General features: G+C 37.0%; 1 protein-coding gene across 1 annotated transcript; it reads right to left on the reverse strand.

The window, feature by feature from the left end:
- Positions 1–9501: 9501 nt before the first annotated feature.
- Positions 9502–19090, reverse strand: LOC104092014 (phragmoplastin DRP1C). Its single transcript, XM_009597493.4, has 16 exons — positions 18812–19090; positions 18529–18592; positions 17866–17970; positions 17134–17235; positions 16505–16555; positions 16330–16391; positions 14191–14281; positions 14032–14096; positions 13726–13920; positions 13507–13626; positions 13343–13413; positions 12849–13074; positions 12354–12404; positions 11048–11288; positions 10676–10815; positions 9502–10177 (listed from the first exon to the last, which is right to left on the reverse strand). Exons 1-16 carry the CDS (start codon positions 18941–18943, stop codon positions 10052–10054), a joined length of 1842 nt encoding a protein of 613 aa, XP_009595788.1. The 5' UTR covers positions 18944–19090; the 3' UTR covers positions 9502–10051.
- Positions 19091–22814: the final 3724 nt, after the last annotated feature.

The following is a 22814-nucleotide window of genomic DNA, read 5'->3' on the forward strand; positions in this document are numbered from 1 at the left end:
ATGCCCTAATCCTCAACTGATGGTAGCCAGATCTCAAATCAATCTTTGAAAACACCTTGGCACCCTGAAGCTGATCAAATAAATCATCAATCCTCGGCAATGGATATTTATTCTTGATGGTGACTTTGTTCAACTGCCGATAATCTATACACATCCTCATCGATCTATCTTTCTTCTTCACAAACAACATGGGTGCACCCCAGGGCGAGACACTAGGTCTAATGAAGCCCTTATCAAGCAAATCTTACAACTGCTACTTCAATTCTTTCAACACTGGCGGGGCCATGCGATATGGCAGAATGGAAATAGGCTGAGTGCCCGGAGCCAAGTCAATGCAGAAATCAATATCCCTGTCGGGTGGCATCCCCAGCAGGTCTGCAGGAAACACCTCTAGAAACTCACAAACATCCGACACTGAATCCATGGAAAGAACCTCTGTACTAGAATCGTGGACATAAGCCAAATAAGCTAGACACCCTTTCTCGACCATATGCCGATCCTTCACATAAGAGATAACCCTGCTGGCAGAATGGCCAAGATTCCCACTCCACTCTAATCGAGGCAACCCCTGCAAGGCTAAGGTAACCGTCTTGGCGTGACAATCTAATATAGCATGATAAGGTGACAGCCAATCCATACCCAGTATGACATCAAAATCAACCATGTCGAGAAGTAGAAGATCTACACGAGTCTCAAGACTCCCAATGGTGACCACACACGAACGATAAACACAATCTACAACAATAGCATCTCCCACTGGTGTGGACACATACACATAAGCACTCAAAAAATCATGGGGCACAACCAAATATGAAGCAAAATAGGATGACACGTAGGAGTAAGTAGATCCCGAATCAAATAGAACTAAAGCATCTCTACTGCAAACTGAAACAGTACCTGTGATAACAACGTCAGATGACTCAGCCTCAAGCCTGGCTGGGAAAGCATAACACCAGGACTGGGCTCCACCACCCATAAGTACGTCCCTGGGACGACCTCTAGCTGGCTGGTCTCCACCTCTAATGGCCTGACCTCCACCTCTAACTGTCTGGCCCCTACCTATGGCTGCCTGACCCCTGCCTCTGGCTAGCTGAGCAGCTGGTGCAGCAACTGGTGCCGGAACCATGGCACGAGAACTCTGATGCTGTGAGCTGCTCGTTGCCCGAGGGCAAAATCTGGCAATGTGCCTCGGATCATAACAAGTATAACATAACCTCGGTTGCTGTGACTGCTAACCCTGAAACTGACCCTGTCGACCTGAATAACTACCCTGATAACTCTGGAGTGGAGGTGCACTAATAGGAGCTGGTGGTGCACTGTAGGCTAGCTGGTCGGAATAATTCATTTGAGGGCCATGACCATCTGAGGCACCGTGGGATGCTTGGAGCACTGAATGAAATGTCCTGGGAGGATGGCCTCTACCAAAATTACTCATGCCTCTAGATAAGGCAACGCTGAACTCACCGGAATGACGAGGCCTCTTGTCAGACCCCTGACCTCCCTGAGTAAGAACCATCTGAAAAGAAATCTCACTCCTAGTCTGAAAAGAAATCTCACTCCTAGTCTCCTTAGCCATCTGCAATCTGATAGGCTGAGTAAGTCCATCAATAAACCTCCTCACCCTCTCTCTCTCGGTGGGAAGCAAAAGAATGGCGTGACGGGCCAAATCCACAAACTGAGTAACAGTCATACTGCCCTACTGGAGACGCTCAAACTGACGGCGATGCTCCTCTCTCAATGTGATAGGCATAAACTTTTCTATGAAGAGCTGGGAGAACTGGTCCTAAGTAAGAGCAGGCGACCTATCTGGTCTGGTCAACAAGTAATCTCTCTACCATTTCTTGGCGGAAGCAATCATCTGAAATACAGTAAAATCGATCCCATTGGTCTCCACTATACCCATGTTCCGTAGAACCTTGTGACAGATGTCAAGATACTCCTGGAGGTCCTCTAAAGGAGCACCACTGAAGAGAACAGGAAAGAGCTTGGTAAACCTGTCCAATCTCCATAAAGCCTCAAAAGACATAGCTGGCCCATCTCCGACCTGTGCCACAATAACCGGCTGAACTAATCCGATTGGCTGAGCTGCTGGAGCCTGATAGTGGGGAGGTATCTGCTCCGGAGTGGGAGTGGTAGGAGTCTGGTCTCCTCCTCCAGCCTGAGAGACTGTCGGTGCCCTGGGAAATACGCTAGTCTAGGCCACACTCTCCATAAGGCCCACCAAACGGACCAAAGTGTCCTGAAGTACTGGGGTAGCAATGAACCCCTCCGGAACCTGAGCTGGTCTGACAGGAACAGTCTGGGCTGGAACCTCCTCGTCAATCTCTATCTGAGGTTCCACTGCTGGGGCTGCTACTCGGGCCCTAGGTTGAGCCCTGCCTCGGCCTCTGGCACGACCTTGATCTCGACCTCTGCCCCACGTATGAGCTATCACTAGAGGCTCTGGCTGCTGCTCAGCTTAGGAAGCGGTACGTGTTCTCGCCATCTGTGAGAGAATAAGAGTAGAAGAGTTCAATCAGTATTGAGAAAGCAAAATCGCACGACAAAGAAGAATAGAAGTGAAACTTGTTCTTAAACTTCATAGCCTCTAGAAGATAAGCACAGACGTCTCCGGACCGATTCTCCAGACTCTACTAAGCTTGCTCGTGAATCGTGAGACCTATGTAACCTAGTGCTCTAATACCAACTGTCACGATCAAAAATTTCCCACCGACGGGACCGTGATGGCACCTAACATTTCACTTGATAGGCAAGCCAATGTTAGAAAAATCGTTTAACCAATTTCTTATTTCCATTCAGTAAATAACCATAATTAACTAAGATGAAATATATTAAGTGCGGAATATCATAAAACTGTATTAATTACTACCACCAGAATCTGGAGTCACAATTCACGAGCATCCTAGAATTTACTATAAGTAATAGTCTTAAAGAAATACAACTGTCTGAATGAAAGAAAACAATAGGACATAAAAGATAGACGGGGACTTCAAGGTCTGTGAATGCCGACAGATCTACCTTGAGTCTCCGGACCTCGGACCAGTAGCAAATCTCGATCAACCTGAGCCGATATCAAAATCTGCACAGAAAGTACAGAGTGCAAGATCAGTACAACCGACCCCATGTACTAGTAAATGTCTAGCCTAACCTCGACGAAGTAGTGGCGAGGCTAAGGCAAGGCACCTACAAATCAACATGTACAATTTAACAGTGTATATGCAAACAACAAAAATGAAGAACCAAACAGGAAATGTCGGGAGGAAAAACATACTGAGGGGAATACAAGATAAAGAACTACAACAGAATGATCACCGGAGCAGTCAATATACCATGAATCAACAGGAATAGTGAATACAGTAAGAAAAAATGCACGACATCACCCATCGTTCTTTTACTCTCAATCTCACTATAAAATTAATAGAAACAACACGACATCACCCTTTGTGCTTTTACTCTCATATCATGGCACGACATCACCCTTCGTGCATTAACACTCACAATACGACACGACATCACCCTTCGTGCATTAACACTCACAATATGGCACGGCATCGCCCTTCGTGCATTAATACTCACAATATGGCACGACATCATCCTTCGTGCATTAACACTCTCCCATACCATAATGCAATGCATAAATAACAACAGGGAGATAGAATAACAAGTACAAACCTTACTTCAACATTTGGTTCCATAATATCAACCTCAACTTTGAAATAAAAATTCAGTTATCCCAAGAAAAATCCGTAAACATGATAAGAACGATAATTTGAACAATACTAGTATAACACGTAGCAATTTGGCATAGGAATGAGACAATATCAGAAAAATAGACAAACATGGAAAACAGGTAAATTGGCGGCGCATAGGTACTCGTCACCTCACATATACGCCGCTCACATGAATTTCACTTAGCAAATAATCTAAGGTTCCTAATTCCCTCAAGTCAGGGTTAAGCACAACACTTACCTCGCTTCGAAGACCACTTAATTCTCAATCACAGCTTTTCCTTTGGAATTCACCTCCAAACCACTCGTATCTATTCAAAAATGACTCAACAATATCAAATATTGCTAAAGGAATCAATTATATTGCATAAATTAAATTTTCCAATTTTTCCTCAAAAAAGTCGAAAAGTCGACCCCGGGCCCACTTGGTCAAAACCCGAAATTCGGACCATTTTTTTTAACCCATTCACCCCGAGCCCGAATATGTAATTAGTTTTGGAATCCGCCCTCAAATTAAGGTTTAAATCCCCAAATTTCCGAAATCCCTATTTTCTACCCTAACCCCTAATTCTACCATGTAAACTCTAGATTATAGGTTGAAAATTCTAGAAATGTAATGGGTAATTGAAAGAAAGTGATTTAGAATCACTTACCAACAATCGGGAAGGAATGACTCTTGAGAAATCGCCCCTCACCGTTTAGTTTTTGAGAAAAATGAGTTTTTTGGCAAAAATCCTGTTTTGGATTCTGTTAAGTGTTGGGCGACAGTGTTCATCGCGTTCGCGAAGTGTATGGGTTGCCAAGCCTTCGCGTTCGCGAGGCAGTGCTCGCATTCACGTAGGATACACTTCCCTGGTCTTCGCGTTCGCGAGGCATTGCTCGCGTTCGCGATGAAGAAAAGGCTGACTCCCCCTCCCCAGTGCCTAACGCTACGCGTTCGCGATTGGTTTGTCGCGTTCGCGAAGGGTAACGCCCCCATCGCTTCGCGTTCGCGACCAAGCCTTCGCCTTCGCGAAGAATAAATCCTCAGCTGCCCAAAACATCCCGTGGCCTATCTGAAACCTCACCCGAGCCCTTGGGGCTCCAAACCAAATATGAACACAAGTCTAAAAATATCATACGAACTTGCTCGCGCGATCAAATCACCAAAATAACACCTAGAACTCTAAATTTAGCACCAATTCAAATAAAATTCTCAATAACATTTTAAAACTTCTAATTTCTCAACTGGACGTCCGAATACGTCAAATCAACTCCATTTCCCACCAAATTTCATAGACATGTCTTAAATATCATAATGAACTTGTACCGAGCTCCGGAACTAAAATATGGACCCGATACTAACAATGCCAAATATCAATCAATTCTTAAAAATAAATAATTTCCAAACTTTTAATTTTCATAAAAAATTCATAACTCAAGCTAGGGACCTCCAAATTCGATTTCGGGCATATGCCCGGGTCCCATAATTCGATACGGACCTACCAAGACCATCAAAACACGAATCCGAGCCCGTTTACCAAAAATATTGACCGAAGTCAACTAAAATTAACTTTTAAGGCAAAAATTCTTATTTTAATTAGTTTTCAACATAAAAGCTTTCCGAAAACCTGCCCGGACTGCGCACGTAAATCGAGAAGGGTAAAAATAAAAATTTTAAAGCTTAAGAGCGCAGATTCGAATTCTAAAGCATAAGATGACCTTTTGAGTCATCATAATTTTATTCTAACAAAGGTAGTGTAGATCTTGTTGGTTATGCAAATGCATGTTATTTATCTTATCCACATAAAGCTCGATCTCAAACCGGGTACATGTTTACATGTGGAGGTACTGTCATATCATGGCGCTCTACAAAGCAATCTATTATTGCTACTTCTTCAAATCATGCTAAGATAATAGCTATTCATGAAACAAGTAGGGAATGCATATGGATGAGATCAGTGATTCATTTTATTCAAGGAAAATCTGGTTTGGAATGTGATAAAAAATTTATAATTTTATACGAAGACAATGCTGCATGCGTAGCTCAATTAAAGGGGGAATTTATAAAAGGAGATAGAACGAAGCACATTTCACCAAATTTATTCTACACACATGATCTTCAGAAAAATGGTGACATTGATGTGCAACAAATTCGTTCAAGTGACAATCCGACAGATTTATTCACTAAATCTTTGCCAACTTCAACTTTTGAGAAGATGGTATACAAGATTGAAATGCGGAGACTCAAATATTTAAAACAGGTTTTTATCAGGGGGAGTAAAATACGCGCTATACTCTTTTTCTCTTACTAAGGTTTTTCCCATAGGGTTTTTCTTATAAGGTTTTTAATGAGACAACTAGTTATGCGTATTACTAAATATGTGTATTCTTTTTCCTTTACTAGAATTTTATCACACGGGTTTTTTCTTAATAAAGTTTTAATGAGGCACATTATCTTTTAATGAACATTCAAGGGGGAGTGTTATAAATATATTATGGATGTTCATTTAGTACTCCGTTGTAAATAAGCTTCCTGAAGAAGCTTATCTATATGAGACTCTGCCGTAAATATGTTTATCTATTTAGTACTCTATTGGAAATAAGTCTCCTGAAGAAACTTATCCTTTCGGTACCCAGTTATGGATAAACATCACCCCCGGTAGAAGATTATCTATATCTGGTACAATGAGCTTTTCCTTTTAGTACCCCGTTATGGATAAACATCACACCAGGTAGAAAATTATCTATATCTGGTACAATGAGCTTATTATTTCGGTACCCCGTTATGGATAAACATTACCCCCAGTAGAATATTATCTATATTTGGTACAACTTATCTTTTTAGTACCCCGTTATGGATAAACATCACACACGGTAGAAGATTATCTATATCTAGTACAATGAGCTTATCTTTTCGGTACTCCGTTATGGATAAACATTACCTCCGGTAGAAGATTATCTATATCTGGTACAGTAGCAGCTTACATAGCAGCTTGCAGAAGCAGCTTACACAGCAGCTTGCAGAAGCAGCTTACACAGCAAATTGCAGAAGCAGCTTATACAACAACTTGCTTTCTTCTATAACTAGAGGAGCTTTCAGTTCATTATGTACATAAGTTTGAAAATTGAATAATATTTCAGTTTCTCTCTATACTTGTCTTTGCTTTATGGTCTTTATTTCGTAACAAATTTATCATTTCAAACATAGTTAATAGGGGACTAGCAACAGGATAATACTAGTCAAGGGCATTGACATCCGAGTTTGTGTTTAGTGTGCTTAGAATTGCGACCTTTGACCCACTATATTTTCTCTAACTCTTGAAGGTAATATTTGAATTTGAATCACAACGGAAATAGTTTTACAGAAATAATTAGCAGAGTTTTCAATTATAAGTTGATAACCATTAGGAGTATTTTTTATAACCATTTGGAGTATTCAACACTGACATCATGCTGATGAAAGGGAGACTGATGAAAGAAAGTAAGTCCAGATTTCAAATTTTGTAGTTTATAAATATTGTGGATTTGATCCCAATTCGAAGTTCATAAATTCTATGTTTCTTCATTTGTTTCTTATTTTGGCGTTTTGAGAATTTGGCACATGAAATATTAATATTTTATGATATTTATTCAGATGGCTTGTTATTTTGACATAATAATATCAGTATTACATATTGGCATGTTTTGAGACCTACTTTCTCAGCCACAGGCTCTCTCAAATACTTTACCAAGACTTATCTAGGATATGATGAGAAATTAATTTTTATGATCTTACATATATGTATAATCGTGTGCACACGCAAGACCACCTAATGAAAGGGACTATTGCAATATCAAAGTTACTCCAAGCTTTTGGAATATCTCTGATTCATGAAAACTTTATAGAATACAAGAGTATGACGTGAAAGGTTAATTATTTATTGAAATGACATAATTCTATATGAGAGAATCGATAAATTTATGTTTATTTTATAATAATATCATTACATAATACTATTTTATATAATTATTCAATGTGGTTTCATAGTTGGTATTATGAATTAATAAATTAGTATGATTATGAATGAATAGTTTACTTTTTGTCCACCAAATGTTTGAATGTTGAAGAAATTAAAACATAAAAGGAGAATGGAATTCAAAATGTCAATATTTTTCTTGTCAGATTACGTCGAAGAAGTGGGTGAATAAGCACCATCGAGTCATATTTATTTGCAAAAGGTGCATATTCAACTCATATTACAAAAGATGCATATTAAAACTCCCGGAAAAAAAATTATATTTCGAAAACATAATTTTTAACTTTTGACACTTAGTTATTATATAATTATTAAAAGGGTATCGGCCGTTATTATTCTAACACTTGAACTATTGCCACAATTTAAGTTCACAAACCAAATCTACGAACAAATGACTTACATGTTGGACTCTTCAAGAAGCTTATACAATAGTACATGGATGATCTGTGGAGGATATGACTGCAATGTATAAATGCATAAATTATAACATGTCAATTTGCTATCAAGCATATATTTATCCTAATAACTCAGCATTTTTTCCTGTAAAAATAAAGGATATCCTCTCAATTTTGTCGGAAAATATCTTCCTGTACTTTTATGTTTTGCAACAATGATAAATAAAATATACATCAAATAAATCCCAATGTTAGATAGTCCATCATATTATTTTTTCACATATACAACTTTATATTACACTCATAACAGATATCAATATCGACAACAAAAATTATGATCATTACAGAGCAACCTAAATGGATGAAAGGAGCATACACTAGAAATACATGTTTATACCTTATAAAATTAAAATAAGTAAAAAAAAAAAATTACTTGACGATTTTCAATCATCTTGACCGCAACAAACAAGTGACCATACAACAATTTTTATTTGTCATTCGCAGGACTTATATTTTATTCTTTCATATATAATTATTTCTATAAATGTTGCTTTAATTATATTAATATTATTCTACAAAATTGTATAATATATGACTCGGCATACACGTGCAACACACGTGCCGAGAAACTAATTTGGTACTAATAGCTGCTACAACTGGTATATATATATATATATGCCAATAGTAAATATTTCATCTTCACTAGATATTTGCACCAAATTAACAAACACGTGACATATTCTTCACAAACATACTCATCATTAAATCATAATTAATTAATATACATTCTCACATTATTTTATCACCATGGTAAACTAGTATGATTTGACGTAAGCATCTAGTTCATATAAGTTTTTATCTTGAAATTACCCTCAATGTCCTTGAGAATGGATAGTCTTAATTTTTTGAGTCGTGCTTACCCGTGAACAAACCTTTAAAGTCAAAAGTGTTGCCTATGGGCCATGCGAGGATTATTAAACTTGAAATTCTGTCGTAGGGTAAGCATGGTCAGGAAATTAACAGTGATACCGAAATGCCCTATTGCTGTCATTCACTCCGTTTTTTACATACTCATTTTGTGAGTTTGTTGAGCCCAAGATGCCCAACATTCACTTTGATATATATTGCTAATCACACAATTGCTCATTTTGATCTGTAATATTCTTCTGCAGCATAAGACTCTGTACGTAATCTTCATCCATTTTAACCATCTTATTGGAATTTTGTATTACATTTTCATCTAACATAACATTTTGCAATAACCTTAGTCCTAGTATCCTAAACAATATAAGCATAGAGAAGCATTATGAAATTGTATAAAAAAAGGTAACTAGGACTACACCTTGTAGTCAACATTATATGAAAACGTACAAAGTGAAGTACTACAAAACATTAATTTAGTTTATCACTATTAGGCATAAGAACCAATTTAATTGGTTATGTTGGACTAGATCATAGTACAAAATGGAAAATGACATCTCTGGAAAATATGAAAGACGATCAGAAGTCAGAAGCAATAATTCCATCATAACTCATTGAAATTTGACTGTAACCGAAAAACATAAAAGCTTTTTCTAAGCAAAGTAACATACACTACACATTAGTGTTTTTGTTTTCCTCCAATTTTCCTGGCATGTGATGCTCCGCAGAAGCAAAACTGGACTAATCCCTTAGAATTACAAAGAATGAAAGAATAACAAATAAAGAAATTAAATTGGTAATTTTGCACCACCAAACAAGAATTTACCAAGTAGGACATTTTGAAACTGAAATCCTTCCTTATTGCAAGAAGGTATATTGGCATCGAGAAAAACATCCTTGCAAGATTAGCCACCGGTATAACAATGCTTTCATCTCCTACTACTTTATTTTATACTCTATCCAGAAAATGAGAATCTTTTTTTTTTCAAATAAGAAAAACTGGAACTCATCATTTCCATGCAACTGCGTCAATCTCATCTCTGGCTGACTTATATAGCTCAAGCCTTTTGGCTATAGTCTCTCTCTTTGCCATGAGAGAGGGATCCTCATCCAACATTTTCCCCAGCTGCTCCTTCTATACATACATTTAGAGAACATAACTTATTTTCTTTCTAGGAAATGTCAAATATTTATCATTTTCTCTACACTAGCAAACCCCCTTTCCCTTGTGGTCTAAGGTTTCCTCACACAAAACATCTAGGATTCAGCAAAGAAATATCTATAACCCTCACCTTCATCTTTTCAGATACTAAAAGATCTTAACAGATTGATAAGATTACAAAAAAATGAAGAAATCAGAGCTCTACTCTATTGACTTTAGTTTCTCTCTCGTGTTTTATTCTGTATCCATCATCCATTTTGCATTAGCATCTCTAAATCTGAATATTCTGTATCACGTTTATTGAGTATCAAACGTTTTTCATAATAGAGACATGATCATGTAAGGGTTTGCCATGATGATCAGATAGTATAATCTACATTTAGCGTAAAACTTTACTTATCCTTTTCGCTACAGAAGTCTCCCAGGGAAATAAAAACTGAGGAAACACTTGGAAAATCTCGAATACTTTACCTCTCTCCTTCCGACTTGAGCATAGAACTGATTTAATAATGACCTCTTTGCTTCTCTGACTTGGCAAAAGACAACAGCCTTAGGAATAGTATTCCTCAATGTTTCACAGACCATATTAATATAAGCAGAGACATTTGAACCTGTTGCAGATGAAGCAACATAATTTAGACACTGTATGTCTTTAAGTCAGTTTTTCTACTTTCGTAGAACGGAACGGATATGTTTCACTAAAGTATCCTACTGGGGGGAATCTACAATGAAGTCTGCGATCTTTGAAAAGAAAACGCGAACAATATACTATTTACCAATTCTCCGAATATGGTTATATGTATCGATGGAATGAAAAGGGCAAAGCAATCTGATGATACTTACCAATTCTCCTTAGATGATTATCTGAATACCGGTCTACATTTGGCGCTGCTGCTTGTGCCTGGTTTTGGGGGGGTTTTTCTGGTTCAGTCTGAAGCTTCCTAAAGAATTCAACTGTCAGGTAAGAAGACTCCATCTCCACCAGCCGTAAAACTGTTTTTCGACTTTCATTACGAAATTTCTCAAGAGCATCATTTGCTGCCGCTGCTATATCAGATTGAAGTGTTGGAAAACGTTTCAGTTCCTGCATAGGGATATTCTAGGTTAGAATTATCACCTTTTCATCTTCTAAAGGTCAGCTTGATGTTCTGATTGACCTAGTATTTTCAGTAGATGAAGTTTGGGCCTCTTATATAGAAGCATTTATGAAAGATGGATAGGCAAGAACTGATCATAAAAGAGTTGCTATTCTTTTTCTCTTTGGCCAGAATCTATGGTCAGGGCTTAGATAGGCATGATTCCTTTTCCCTCCTAAGATCATAATCTTTAGTTTGGAAGAAACTTCCCTTTAAGTTCTTAGTAACATAAACAAGATTTGAATGCACATGATAATTAACAAGTAGATCATGATGATTTCTGAACATTGCGCATCACTAAGAAAATATCAGGGGAGGAAACATAGAACCAACACTGTATTCTTCTTCTCAACAAAATTTTCTGACTCTCATGCACTAACACTACTCATTGATGAACTTCGAATAGCTTTTGTCAACACAGAATTCTTCCATCCTCTTCACAAATCTAAGACAGAAATCCAGTGTCTAGTGACTGCACAAATTCCTACAATCATACTTCAAAATCTTCCATAGTTAAGAATTAAAAGACAAAGAAAGGAATATATACCTAAAAGCACTACTACATAAATCCTCGAAGGACAACTAGGATAACAATTCGAATCCAACTCCTTGTGTGATCTGATATCTTCTGGACGAATTGTGATGATGCATGTGAACATTTTACAACTTATCATGATACAAATGGATAAGTACTATGTTAAGAAATATTAGTAGATATAATTACTACAGTTTCAAACTAATATTGCAGCAAACCGAAACGTATAGTAATCCTTTTGGATTCAGTTGAGAGCCATAAAAATGAAATAGCAGGAAATCTGAAGCTATCTTTAACAAGTCGGGCTGTGCTTTCTGAAACATAAGCTAGCAGAAATAGCTACAGTTTTTGGGTTAAATATTTGAAGAATGATCAAAAGGATCAGCTCCAGGTTCCTATTGATAAACAAGCAAACCTGTGGGAAGAACAACATAATTCCAATCAGCAGAGCAAGGTTTACAGAAGACGTCTGCTTTACCTGGGTCTCTACGATTGACTTCCTCACAAGTTCTTTCAGAATGGAGTGCACCTGCAAAGCAAAAAAAAACAATTATCTTTGAAGAAGTAAAACACTACCATGATACGTGCTAGATCCAAAGGCTTCATGAGATCCGAACCTAAAATAGTTGTAATTGATAAAAATACAGAAGAATAGTAATTTAAATACTTCAACATTCATAAGTAAAGATGCAAAAGAAATATGGAATTAAGCATATTGAACTACATATCTGTCATCTTCTGTAAAAAGACAAATTATATGCGTGTCCGTGTGGACATTTCGGATTACCTTCTATTTTTCCTCCTTTTTAATCTACATTACCTCATACTGTTTGAACTAGCTAATTGATAAAATCAAAGCTTTCTGATTTCCACAAAGCAGGATTTTGATGAAACTTAGCGTAATGTCTACCACAGATATATAACACTGAACAAGACAAACATTTTAAACAAGAATCAAAATTAAGAACTTTACTGCATCAACTGAGGCTTCAGCGGGGCCTTTGAAGAAGCCAAGGGATCCATCAATTAGCCTTCTATACCCTTGCTCAGGAGCAATTAAGTGAGGTTGGTATCCATCTGCCTCAGAAATAACCTTTTTGACATTACTCGTTGAAAGATGACGATCAAATGGAAGCTTCTTAAGAGCATCTGGAAGCTGATGGTCAAAGACACGATATATTCTATCGCCACCTGGCCTCCTGAGATAAAAGAAAGTATAGCTAGTATCCCTTTTATTAGAAATTAGAACATTTTACAATCAAATAATATACGTAATAATAGTAAAGTCATATAGAGCATGATACTCCTGGCCCCTTGAACTCAGGTAATCACTGTAACTTCATCTAATAAGTTCAGCATGTCAATTCATGATCGAACAAGATTAAATCAATCAACTATGCCTCAATCCCAAAGAAGTACTAGCATTCTGTGATTCTATGTCATGAAGTTCTAACTGTTAAGCATTACCCTCCTTCCAGGTGTTCTCTAAATATTCGATCGAATGCACGGCACATTTCCAAAATGGTGTACAGCTGTGCCTGTAGAAAGAAGAAATTACTTCAAGTTAATAAATAAGAAAAGCAGCTCCCAATTACCATTAGTTCTCAGATTTAATCATATACTGTAATTACCCCTCCATCTACACCAACAGGTCGGCCAATTCGGTCCAACTCAGAGTTAAGCTCATCAATTGTCTTATTTATTAGAGCAATAATGCTTGGTATTCGCTGTCTGATCACAGTCTCCAAGTGCTGAAATTTCAAAAAGGAAAAAAGGAAAGGTAAATAATGGTAATTCAGGGAATTCTTAACCCAAAAAGGAATATTTGAAAGCCAAAAAGGAAAACCTACCCTAGATAGAAGTTTTGCAAGATATTCAGCTCCCATTTTATGAGCAAGATGTCCATATTCAGGACTGGATTCGAAATATTCCTGCTCCTTCCGACGAGCGGCCATCATATCTACATTCTTGTTGATATCAGCCTGTGAACGATTAACAATTCCAACCCATGGATGTTGGAGCTTGTATGATCGACCCTCAAGTACCTTAAACATCAATAAAACTAAAAATAAGTAAAGAATATAGTAGACAATAAGTATTTCAAGGATCACAAACTTGTGTAAGTCAGGCAACTTCTGGAAAAGGATGGATCATACATCCAAGGCATTGGTTCCCTTATCCATCAGATCAAGTTTTGTTAAAACTCCAAATGTTCTTTCACCTGAAATATGAATATAGTATGAAGTACAATCAGACACCCGCCCCATTTTAGCAGCCTATTGGAAGTACAAAATTAGCATATCCCACCATAATACCTGAAGGATCGACTTCTCTTGCAAGCTTTATTGCGTCAGAAGTTGCAATATCTTGATTGGCTGGAGAAATAGCCAATATGATGCAATTGGGCTAGTACAAAAAGCACATAAAGTTTAAACATGCTATAGATAGGACATGATAACTCATGCTTGTTAGTAGCTTCAAAGTATAGTTTAGAAACAAGAAATAATTTTGACACTCTTTCATCAATAACATGCAACTTCACCACACTCTATCCCTGAAGATAAGGTCCAAATGTTCTTTAACATTCCAGAGAAGTAGCTTATGCTGACACTGATCGAAGAAATATTTCAGATAAAGGTAGGATGTTTATTTCTACCATGAAAGAGTATATCAAGGAGTAAGAGAGTGGGAATTTTACTTATTCATAAAAAGGAAAAAGAAAAGAGAGCCTGAATCTTACCTCCACATGCTATTGCCCTAAAAGCTCAGTTTAGAAAAGCAAACATGTAATACACTGTTCAAGACAAACTCAAAAGAAGCTTGTGGGTGCTGAAGTTGTGGGAGGAACAACAGAGCAGATCCCAAAGAAGATAGCTGGAGGAAAAAGGAGTTGGGGGGGAGTAACCTAACAGCACCGGAGCACATCTATTCATGATAACATTATTAACTAGATCTAGATTAACAGTTTTTTTGGTTTAAGAGTTCCAATCAGACAAGATAATGAGGTTACACGTTACAATCACAACGGTAACCTTGGTAGTATGTTCCTCTACAACTTGCTGTTTATTAAGTTAGCGAGCTTTTTTAGCACACATGAGTGAGCACCTCAAATGGTATTCCTTTCAGGGGGAGACTAGGAGAATTTATATAAATTTTATCTGTGATTAGGACAAGACACTTTAAATATACTCCCACTGGTAAAAATAAATGGAACACTAACGTAGTTTGCTTTATAATACACCGATTATCGAGAGATGAGCTCATGGAATAAAATATTCTTTCATGAAGAGCACATATCGGCAGAATGAAGGCTTTATGGGGTCTAACGCTAGTTGAGAGGCTAGCAACAATACTTGTTGTTGATTGTCTTGTGCAAAGTAATAGGAGAGCAAATAAGTTGTTTGGACAGTAAGAGCATCAGAGTATATTTCATTATTTTGGCAGCAATTTGTAAGTGTTTCTCTCAGTTTTCTTGCTGAAAAACACATGTGAGGCTAAGTTGTTTGGACAGTAAGAGCATCAGCGTATATTTCATTATTTCCTCAGCAATAAGTAAGAAATTTGGACAGGTCTTGTTTCTCTCAGTTTTCTTGCTGAGAACACGAGTTAATCATGTCCTTTTGTAAACATAATGCAAAATTTGAAACATTATATTACTACCGAATGTCCATGTTAAGCATCAATCTTATGCAAGGGCTTGCCCAAGACATAGATCATGTTGATTGTCTGGTATAAAGTAATAGGAGAGTGTTCAAGTGACAGTAAGTGCCTACATGTATTATTTTGGTAGCAATCAGTAAGAAATGTGGACAAGACATAGTTTTCTCACTTTTGTAACCTCAGAACAACCTACAGTTCGGTGAAGCTATATTTCATTAATTTTTGTAGCAACTAGATAGAAACTTGGACAAGTCTGCTTCTCTCACTTTTCTAGCTAAGAAACAACCTACAGTTCTTGCAGCTATATTGTAATATTTATGAGAAGAAAAGCAAGGCTATGTTGCCCTTTAGTAAGCACAATGCTAATAAAAGATCACATCAATTCCAGATGTCCCCTTGTTAATCATCAACAATGTGAATCTCAGTTCGCATGAAGATATCACATATATCTGGCTCCATTATCATCAAGATGTTGATAATTTGAGCTTTAAAATTTATTTTTCCTCCTTTGCTCTAGATCTTGATGTTCTTAAGCCCACATGAATTCTGTTTTGTCACCCTATACCTATAAGCAAAGCAGCAAAAGATATATTGTATTTCCTACAAATGATCACATTAAGAGCTTCATGCTGATGGACGTATATTTAAATGGTAGATGTACAAAGGTAACACATAAGTAAATCGCCAACTCCACCAACTTTAACTGTTAGTACAAAGCCAAACGCTAGTTCAATATAAGTAGTAATTCTGTATTTTTCAAGTAGTTAGTTAATCAAGCTTGAACGTAGTCTTACTTTTTCCACATAAGAGCGGACCATCATTTCAATATCCTCAACAATGCTCTCTGGTTGTCCCTCTGCATAATTCAAAATTAATCATATCAATTTCGCCAACACCTAAGTAATACAGCACCACAGGAAGATTGGCTCCTTTTCTATACCTATAGGAAAGTAGTGATTTCGTGCTCACCTACAGCAACCTTTGTCAACCCAGGAAGATCAATGAGTGTTAAATTTACCACTGTAAGACAAAACATGCACTTGATAGTCATTAACTTGAAACAATAACTGTATCAATATAGGCATCTGCTATTCAAGATTATAAAGAGAGGGAGGGGGGGAATAGAAAAATATGACTCACAATGATGTGGCATAAACAAAGCACTAATTCTAAAGAACTTTTGGTCAGGACCTCAAGTTAACCGGCATAACACACAAACTATCTTCTATCTGGTGGATTATGGCTGGTCCATTAATGCATTTAATATTCGCCATAAATTCTTTCTCTATCAACAACAAACTAGGATACATTATAGTATTATACCCATGCAAAATGCCTAACTTCACTTAAGAGTTGCTGATAGGTCATAAAGAGCTGAATTGATATATGTTAAACTGATGTACAACAGATTGTCAGATAAAACCAAAGTAGACATGATGCTTTATGATTAGTTGAATGACAAGAATCCTCAAAGATTTTGTTGGGAAATGTGCCATAGTAAGATGGTCAATTTAGACCATAGCCATATTTCAAGAATTGAACAAGTGCAATCAACATAACCAAGATTTGATAAACTGGTAAGGATACAGAAGACATACCATTAGGAGAATAAATGCTCAGTTGAATTGGAACATTAGAAATTTGCTTGGTCTTCCCTGTTATGCGGTCTGTCTCATCTGCTATCTCTTGACGTACCGCAGCTGCATAAACAAATATTATGTTTTAAATAATGAAAAGCTTACATTTGAATGGATGATTGCATTATTCTCGCAGATAAATGTTAATGTCAACTCAAAATTCCGTTCTGCTTTTTAAAGGAAAGTTTGATGGGTGGAAAACTTTGTAAACAATGGAAGCAGTTGATATCTCTGATTCATCATGTGAACAGAAATCAGATATGGGAGGAAGTGGGTATGACATAGAATGCGAGGTCAATCTCCAGTTCTGATTTTAGGAAAGAAAATTATCAGTGTAACATGCTTTTACGTGTATCTGGAGGACTTGATCTAACATATGCCTGAACGAAATAATCTTTTGACGAACTGCAGAAGTGGCCAGGATACAACCCTACTCAAACGTCTCTCTAACATTTCACACCAAGTTGCACAAAGTTTCCAAAAAAGGGTCAGTTATGTCTATCTTACTAGAAGATCTCAAAAGATTTTCATTGCAAATTAAAGTAGGGAACTCATATACTGGTGTACATGTGTAGCATATGGAGCATCTAAACCTAGTAAAGGTTCAATTATCATGCAAACACATATCAACTAAACCAAAACTGAAAGACCAGCGGTTAAAGAAAGTAAGTTTCTTATAATATCAAAACTCACCAAAGTCAGGAAACTTCTTCTTTGGAGCATGCAGGAACTCCGCATATTCAGCCCCTCCCTCAGTCTTATGCAATTGAAGTACCAATGGCCTCCTTGTAACGATGCCTTTCAAATTTCAAAAGACGAGGAAAAGGAAAACCAAATTAGATGAAGTATAAACTGAAAGAGTAATTATCAGAAAAAGAGAAATGACTGGATAAAGATGTGCTTAACTGCTAACTTCAAATCATACAAAGACAATTGCGACAAACACTCTTTAATCTCAGAAAGCAAAAAAGTAAAGAGATTTATGAGAGAAGATCAATAATTTGGTTAGGGACATGTATTTCAGTGCGCGGATAATTGTGAGATTCAGAGAACCTATAGAGAAAAATGGATATTATACAGGATTCATATAGCTGACGCCAACTAATTTGGAATTAAGAGCAGTTGAATAACCTAATAATCAAATAAAATACCTAGCGTAGATTCATGATTATTGATGAGAGAAGTGTACTGCTGAATTAACAATAATTTAACTATCACATGATTACCTAGAAGTCTTACCATGTGATAGTTAAATTATTGTTAATTCAGCAGTACACTTCTCTCATCAATAATCATGAATCAGACTTTCCACACATAAAAATGCCATCCAAAGTTTTTTAAAAATATTAAAATTACCCGATCCACGAGGCAGGAAATCTCTACCCACGACGCTTTCCAATACAGATGATTTTCCAGAGCTCTGATTGATTATCACACCACAAGATCAGAAAATGAAATGCATGTAACACTATTATAATGTAGAGATTCATATATATAGCGGACTCCAACTAGGAAGAGATTCAGAGTTGTTTGATTTATTGATTCGTTGTATAATAAAAAAATTGAAAATGAATGATGATTTATAGATGTGAGCCCGAATTTTGGGATAGTTGTTTATGATTAACGTAGGAATACTAGCCTGACCACCAACGACGGCGACAGTAGGAAGAGCTTCCCAGAGGGACATTCCTTCACCACCATGATCTCCTAAGATAGTACAGGCACGTTGAATTCTGTTCACTAATCCGATCAAGCTTTCTAGGGTCGCCATTACTATGCACTTTTATGGGATTTTGGATTAAAATTGAGGAATTTTTGGGATTTGCAAAAAAAGAAATGCGGAATTTTGGGATTTGAAAATAGAGAGCGTTTTTTATTTTATCTGAAACTGAAAGATAGAAGCGGGCAGGGCAATTGCGAAGACGAGGTGATGATGGAATTGGAAGATAACGAGAATAACGGTTTAGTTGTTTGTATTTTCATTTTTTAGGACTGTTTGTATTAGCTAATAGTGAAATGCTACTCTTTGTGTTAGGATCGGGTTACCGGGTAGTGCAAAATTTAGCCAAACAACGTTATAATGACAATAACAAAGACAATGCAAGTTGATAATAACGGCAATTAAAGAAGATAATGAAGACACAAATTTAACGTGGTTTGGTCAAGGTGACCTACGTCCACAAGCGGAGAGGAACAATTTTACTATACCAATAAGAGTACAAAAGAGAGTACAAAATTAGAGTAAATACTCTAATTAATCCCAAATACTCCAAGAGAATAATCTCACAAGATCACTCCAAAGAAAGGGTTCACACAAGTATTTTCCAACACTCACTCTCTTACAAAATACTCTATAATGAAATAAAGGAGGAGAAAGAAAGACAAGAGTGAAAAACTCTTGAATTGGTGTGTTTCCAAATGAGGAGAAGCTCATCTATTTATAGCAAGATATCATTGGCCTAATAGTGGATACTATGTCATGACAAATGTCATGATCCACAAATTTTGTTATAATAGATATTATATATGTCATAGCAAATGTCATGAAAATTTGATCATATTTACAAATCTCCAGCTTATATATAGTAAATTTGCTCCACCTTCTCCGCAAAAACCCCAATGGGCAAAATCATTCTTCATAAATGCCAATCAAGTTCAGACAAAGCTTGAACTTGGACACTGGAAGAGGTTTTGTGAACATGTCAGCAGGATTGTCTCTATTGTTGATATTCTGAACAGAAATTTTTCCTTCAGCAATGATTTCTGGAATGAAATGATACTTTATATCAATGTGCTTTGTCCTCTCATGGTACATTTGATCTTTAGTCAGGTGAATGACACTTTGACTATCACAAAAAATGGTAATACCACCTTGGTGTAAACTGAGTTCCGCAAATAGACCCTTCAACCATAAAGCTTCTTTGATCGCCTCGGTCACTGCCAAATATTCTGCTTCGGTAGTAGATAAAGTTACTACATGTTGTAATGTAGCTTTCCAACTAATAGCACAACCACCGATGTAAAATACATAGCCTGTCGGTAATCTTCTTTTGTCAAGATCACCTGTATAATCTTAGTCTACAAAACCAACCAAAGTGTTAGTATTTCTCCCAAACTCCAAACATGTGTTTGAATTACCTCGCAATTATCTGAGAATCCATTTCACAGCATGTCAATATGCTTTACCAGGGCAAGCCATATACCGGCTTACCACGCTCACTGCTTGTGAAATGTTTAGACGTGTACAAACCATTACATACATAATATTGTCGACTGTACTGGAATAAGGAACTTGTTCCATGTACCTCTCTTCTTCCTCTGACTGCGGGGACTGAGCAGCTGATAACTTAAAATGAGCAGCAAGAGGGGTACTAACTGGTTTAGCATCTTTCATGCCAAACCTCTCCAAGACTTTCTCCAAGTACTTCTTCTGGGTCAGAAATAGCCTGTTGGCTTTTCGATCTCTTTTGATCTCCATGCCAAGGATTTTCTTAGCTGCTCCGAAATCTTTCATCTCAAATTCACTTTTTAGCTGACTTTTCAAATTGTGAATTTCTGTTAAATCCTTAGCAGCAATGAGCATGTTATCAACATATAATAATAGGTACATAAATGAACCATCATTTAACTTCCGAAAGTAAACACAACAATCATACATGCTCCTCGAATAACCATGACCCAACATAAAGGAATCAAACCTTTTATACCATTGTCTTGGAGACTGCTTTAATCCGTACAAGGATTTCTTCAACAAGCAAACATGATCTTCTTTTCCTTCAATTTCAAATCCTTCGGGTTGATGCATGTATATTTGTTCCTCAAGTTCGCCATATAAGAAAGTTGTCTTAAGATCAAGTTGTTCTAATTCCAAATCATACATGGCAACGAAGGCAAGCAAGACATGAATAGAGCTATGTTTAACAACATGTGAGAAAATATCATCAAAATCAACTCCTTGTACCTGACTATAGCCCTTTGCAACTAATCGTGCCTTATACCTCGCATCTTCAACCCCTAGAATGCCATCATTTTTCTTGAAGAACCATTTGCAACCAACAATTCTTTTTCCTGATGACAGCTTCACAAGAGACCAAGTACCATTCTTGTGGAGAGACTCAATTTCTTTATTCATTCCAATCAGCCACTTGGCTGAGTCAGCACCAGAAACTGCTTTTGAATATTTTGGTGGTTCTCCAATTTCTTCAGTTTCCTGTGCAACTGAAAAAGCAAATGCAACATAATCTCCAAACCTTAAAGGTTGTTTACCTTCTATTCTTGGTCTATATTTGGCTATAGAATACTCCTCTTCTTCTGGTTCAACTTCAGGAGTCTCAACTTCAAGAATTTCAGCTTCTGTTTCAACTTTAGGGGTTTCAAATGTATTTTGCTCCAAAGTTGATGCGCTTGGCTCAGAAGGAATGCCAATCTCAATCTCCATCTGGTTCTGTGTACTCTTTTCTTTATTTGTATTATAAGAACTAGAAGAATCTTTTCTAGAATGTAACATAAAGGATTCATCAAAGGTTACATCTCTGCTAATTATAAATTTTGGTGCCATGGGATCAGGATACTATAGTCGGTATCCTTTCACCCCTGATGCATACCCAAGGAAAATGCACTTTTTAGCCCTTGTCTCTAATTTTTCATCATTTACATGCATGTATGCAGGGCAACCAAATATCTTTAAATCAGAATAATTAGCAGGAGTACCTAACCACATTTCCTCTGGAGTCTTAAAGTTCAAAGGTGCAGAAGGAGCTCGGTTAACAATATAACAAGCTGTAGAGATAGCTTCTGCCCAAAAGGCATTTGTCAACCCAGCATTTGAAATCATGCAACGAGCCCTTTACAAAAGAGTTCTATTCATCCTTTCTGTCACACCATTTTGCTGAGGTGTCATTCTCACAGTACGATGTCGAACAATTCCTTCATTCTTGCAAAATTCGTTGAATTTATCATTACAAAATTCCAAGCCATTATCTGTTCTAAGCCGCTTAACCTGTTTTCCTGTTTTCTTCTCAATCAAAACTTTTCATTGTTTGAAATTTAAGAAAACATTACTTTTATTTTTCAGAAAATAAACCCAAACTTTCCTTGAATAATCACCAATGAAAGTTAATATATACCTCGTACCACCTTTTGATGGGGTACGTGAAGAACCCCAAAGATCTGAATGAATGTAATCTTAAGTACCTTTTGTTTTATGAATCGATGGAGATTTAAAGCTGACTCTTTTCTGCTTCCCGAACACACAATGTTCACAAAAATCCATATTTTCGGTACTTTGGCCACATAAGAGACCTCTTTTGTTGAGGATGGAAAGATATTTTTCACTCATATGCCCCGATCGTATATGCCACAATTTGGTGATGTCAGAATCTGATTTATCTGATATTGAAACTGCAGCAGCACCTGTAACAGTAGATCCCAAAAGAGCATACAACGCACTAGATCTGCGTGCTTTCATGATCACAAGGGCACCATGAGAAATTTTCAGAATTTCACATTCACCTGTGTACTTGCACCCAAGAGATTCTAGAGTGCCCAAAGAGATAAGATTTTTCTTCAAGTCAGGAATATGTCTAATATCGGTGAGAGTTTTCACCACACCATCGTGCATTTTGATTCGGACTATACCTTTT

Source organism: Nicotiana tomentosiformis, chromosome 11, assembly GCF_000390325.3.
Source record: "Nicotiana tomentosiformis chromosome 11, ASM39032v3, whole genome shotgun sequence".
Classification (NCBI taxonomy): Eukaryota; Viridiplantae; Streptophyta; class Magnoliopsida; order Solanales; family Solanaceae; genus Nicotiana; species Nicotiana tomentosiformis.

Excerpts from the sequence above, each read along its gene's own strand:
- LOC104092014 (XM_009597493.4), bottom strand. The coding sequence starts at position 18,943 with ATGGCGACCCTAGAAAGCTTGATCGGATTAGTGAACAGAATTCAACGT. Across the intron at positions 17,236-17,865 it reads GAAGAAGTTTCCTGACTTTG|CTGCGGTACGTCAAGAGATA; the intron begins GTGAGTTTTGAT and ends TTGTTTATGCAG. Across the intron at positions 16,556-17,133 it reads GAGCATTTATTCTCCTAATG|TGGTAAATTTAACACTCATT; the intron begins GTATGTCTTCTG and ends TTTGTCTTACAG.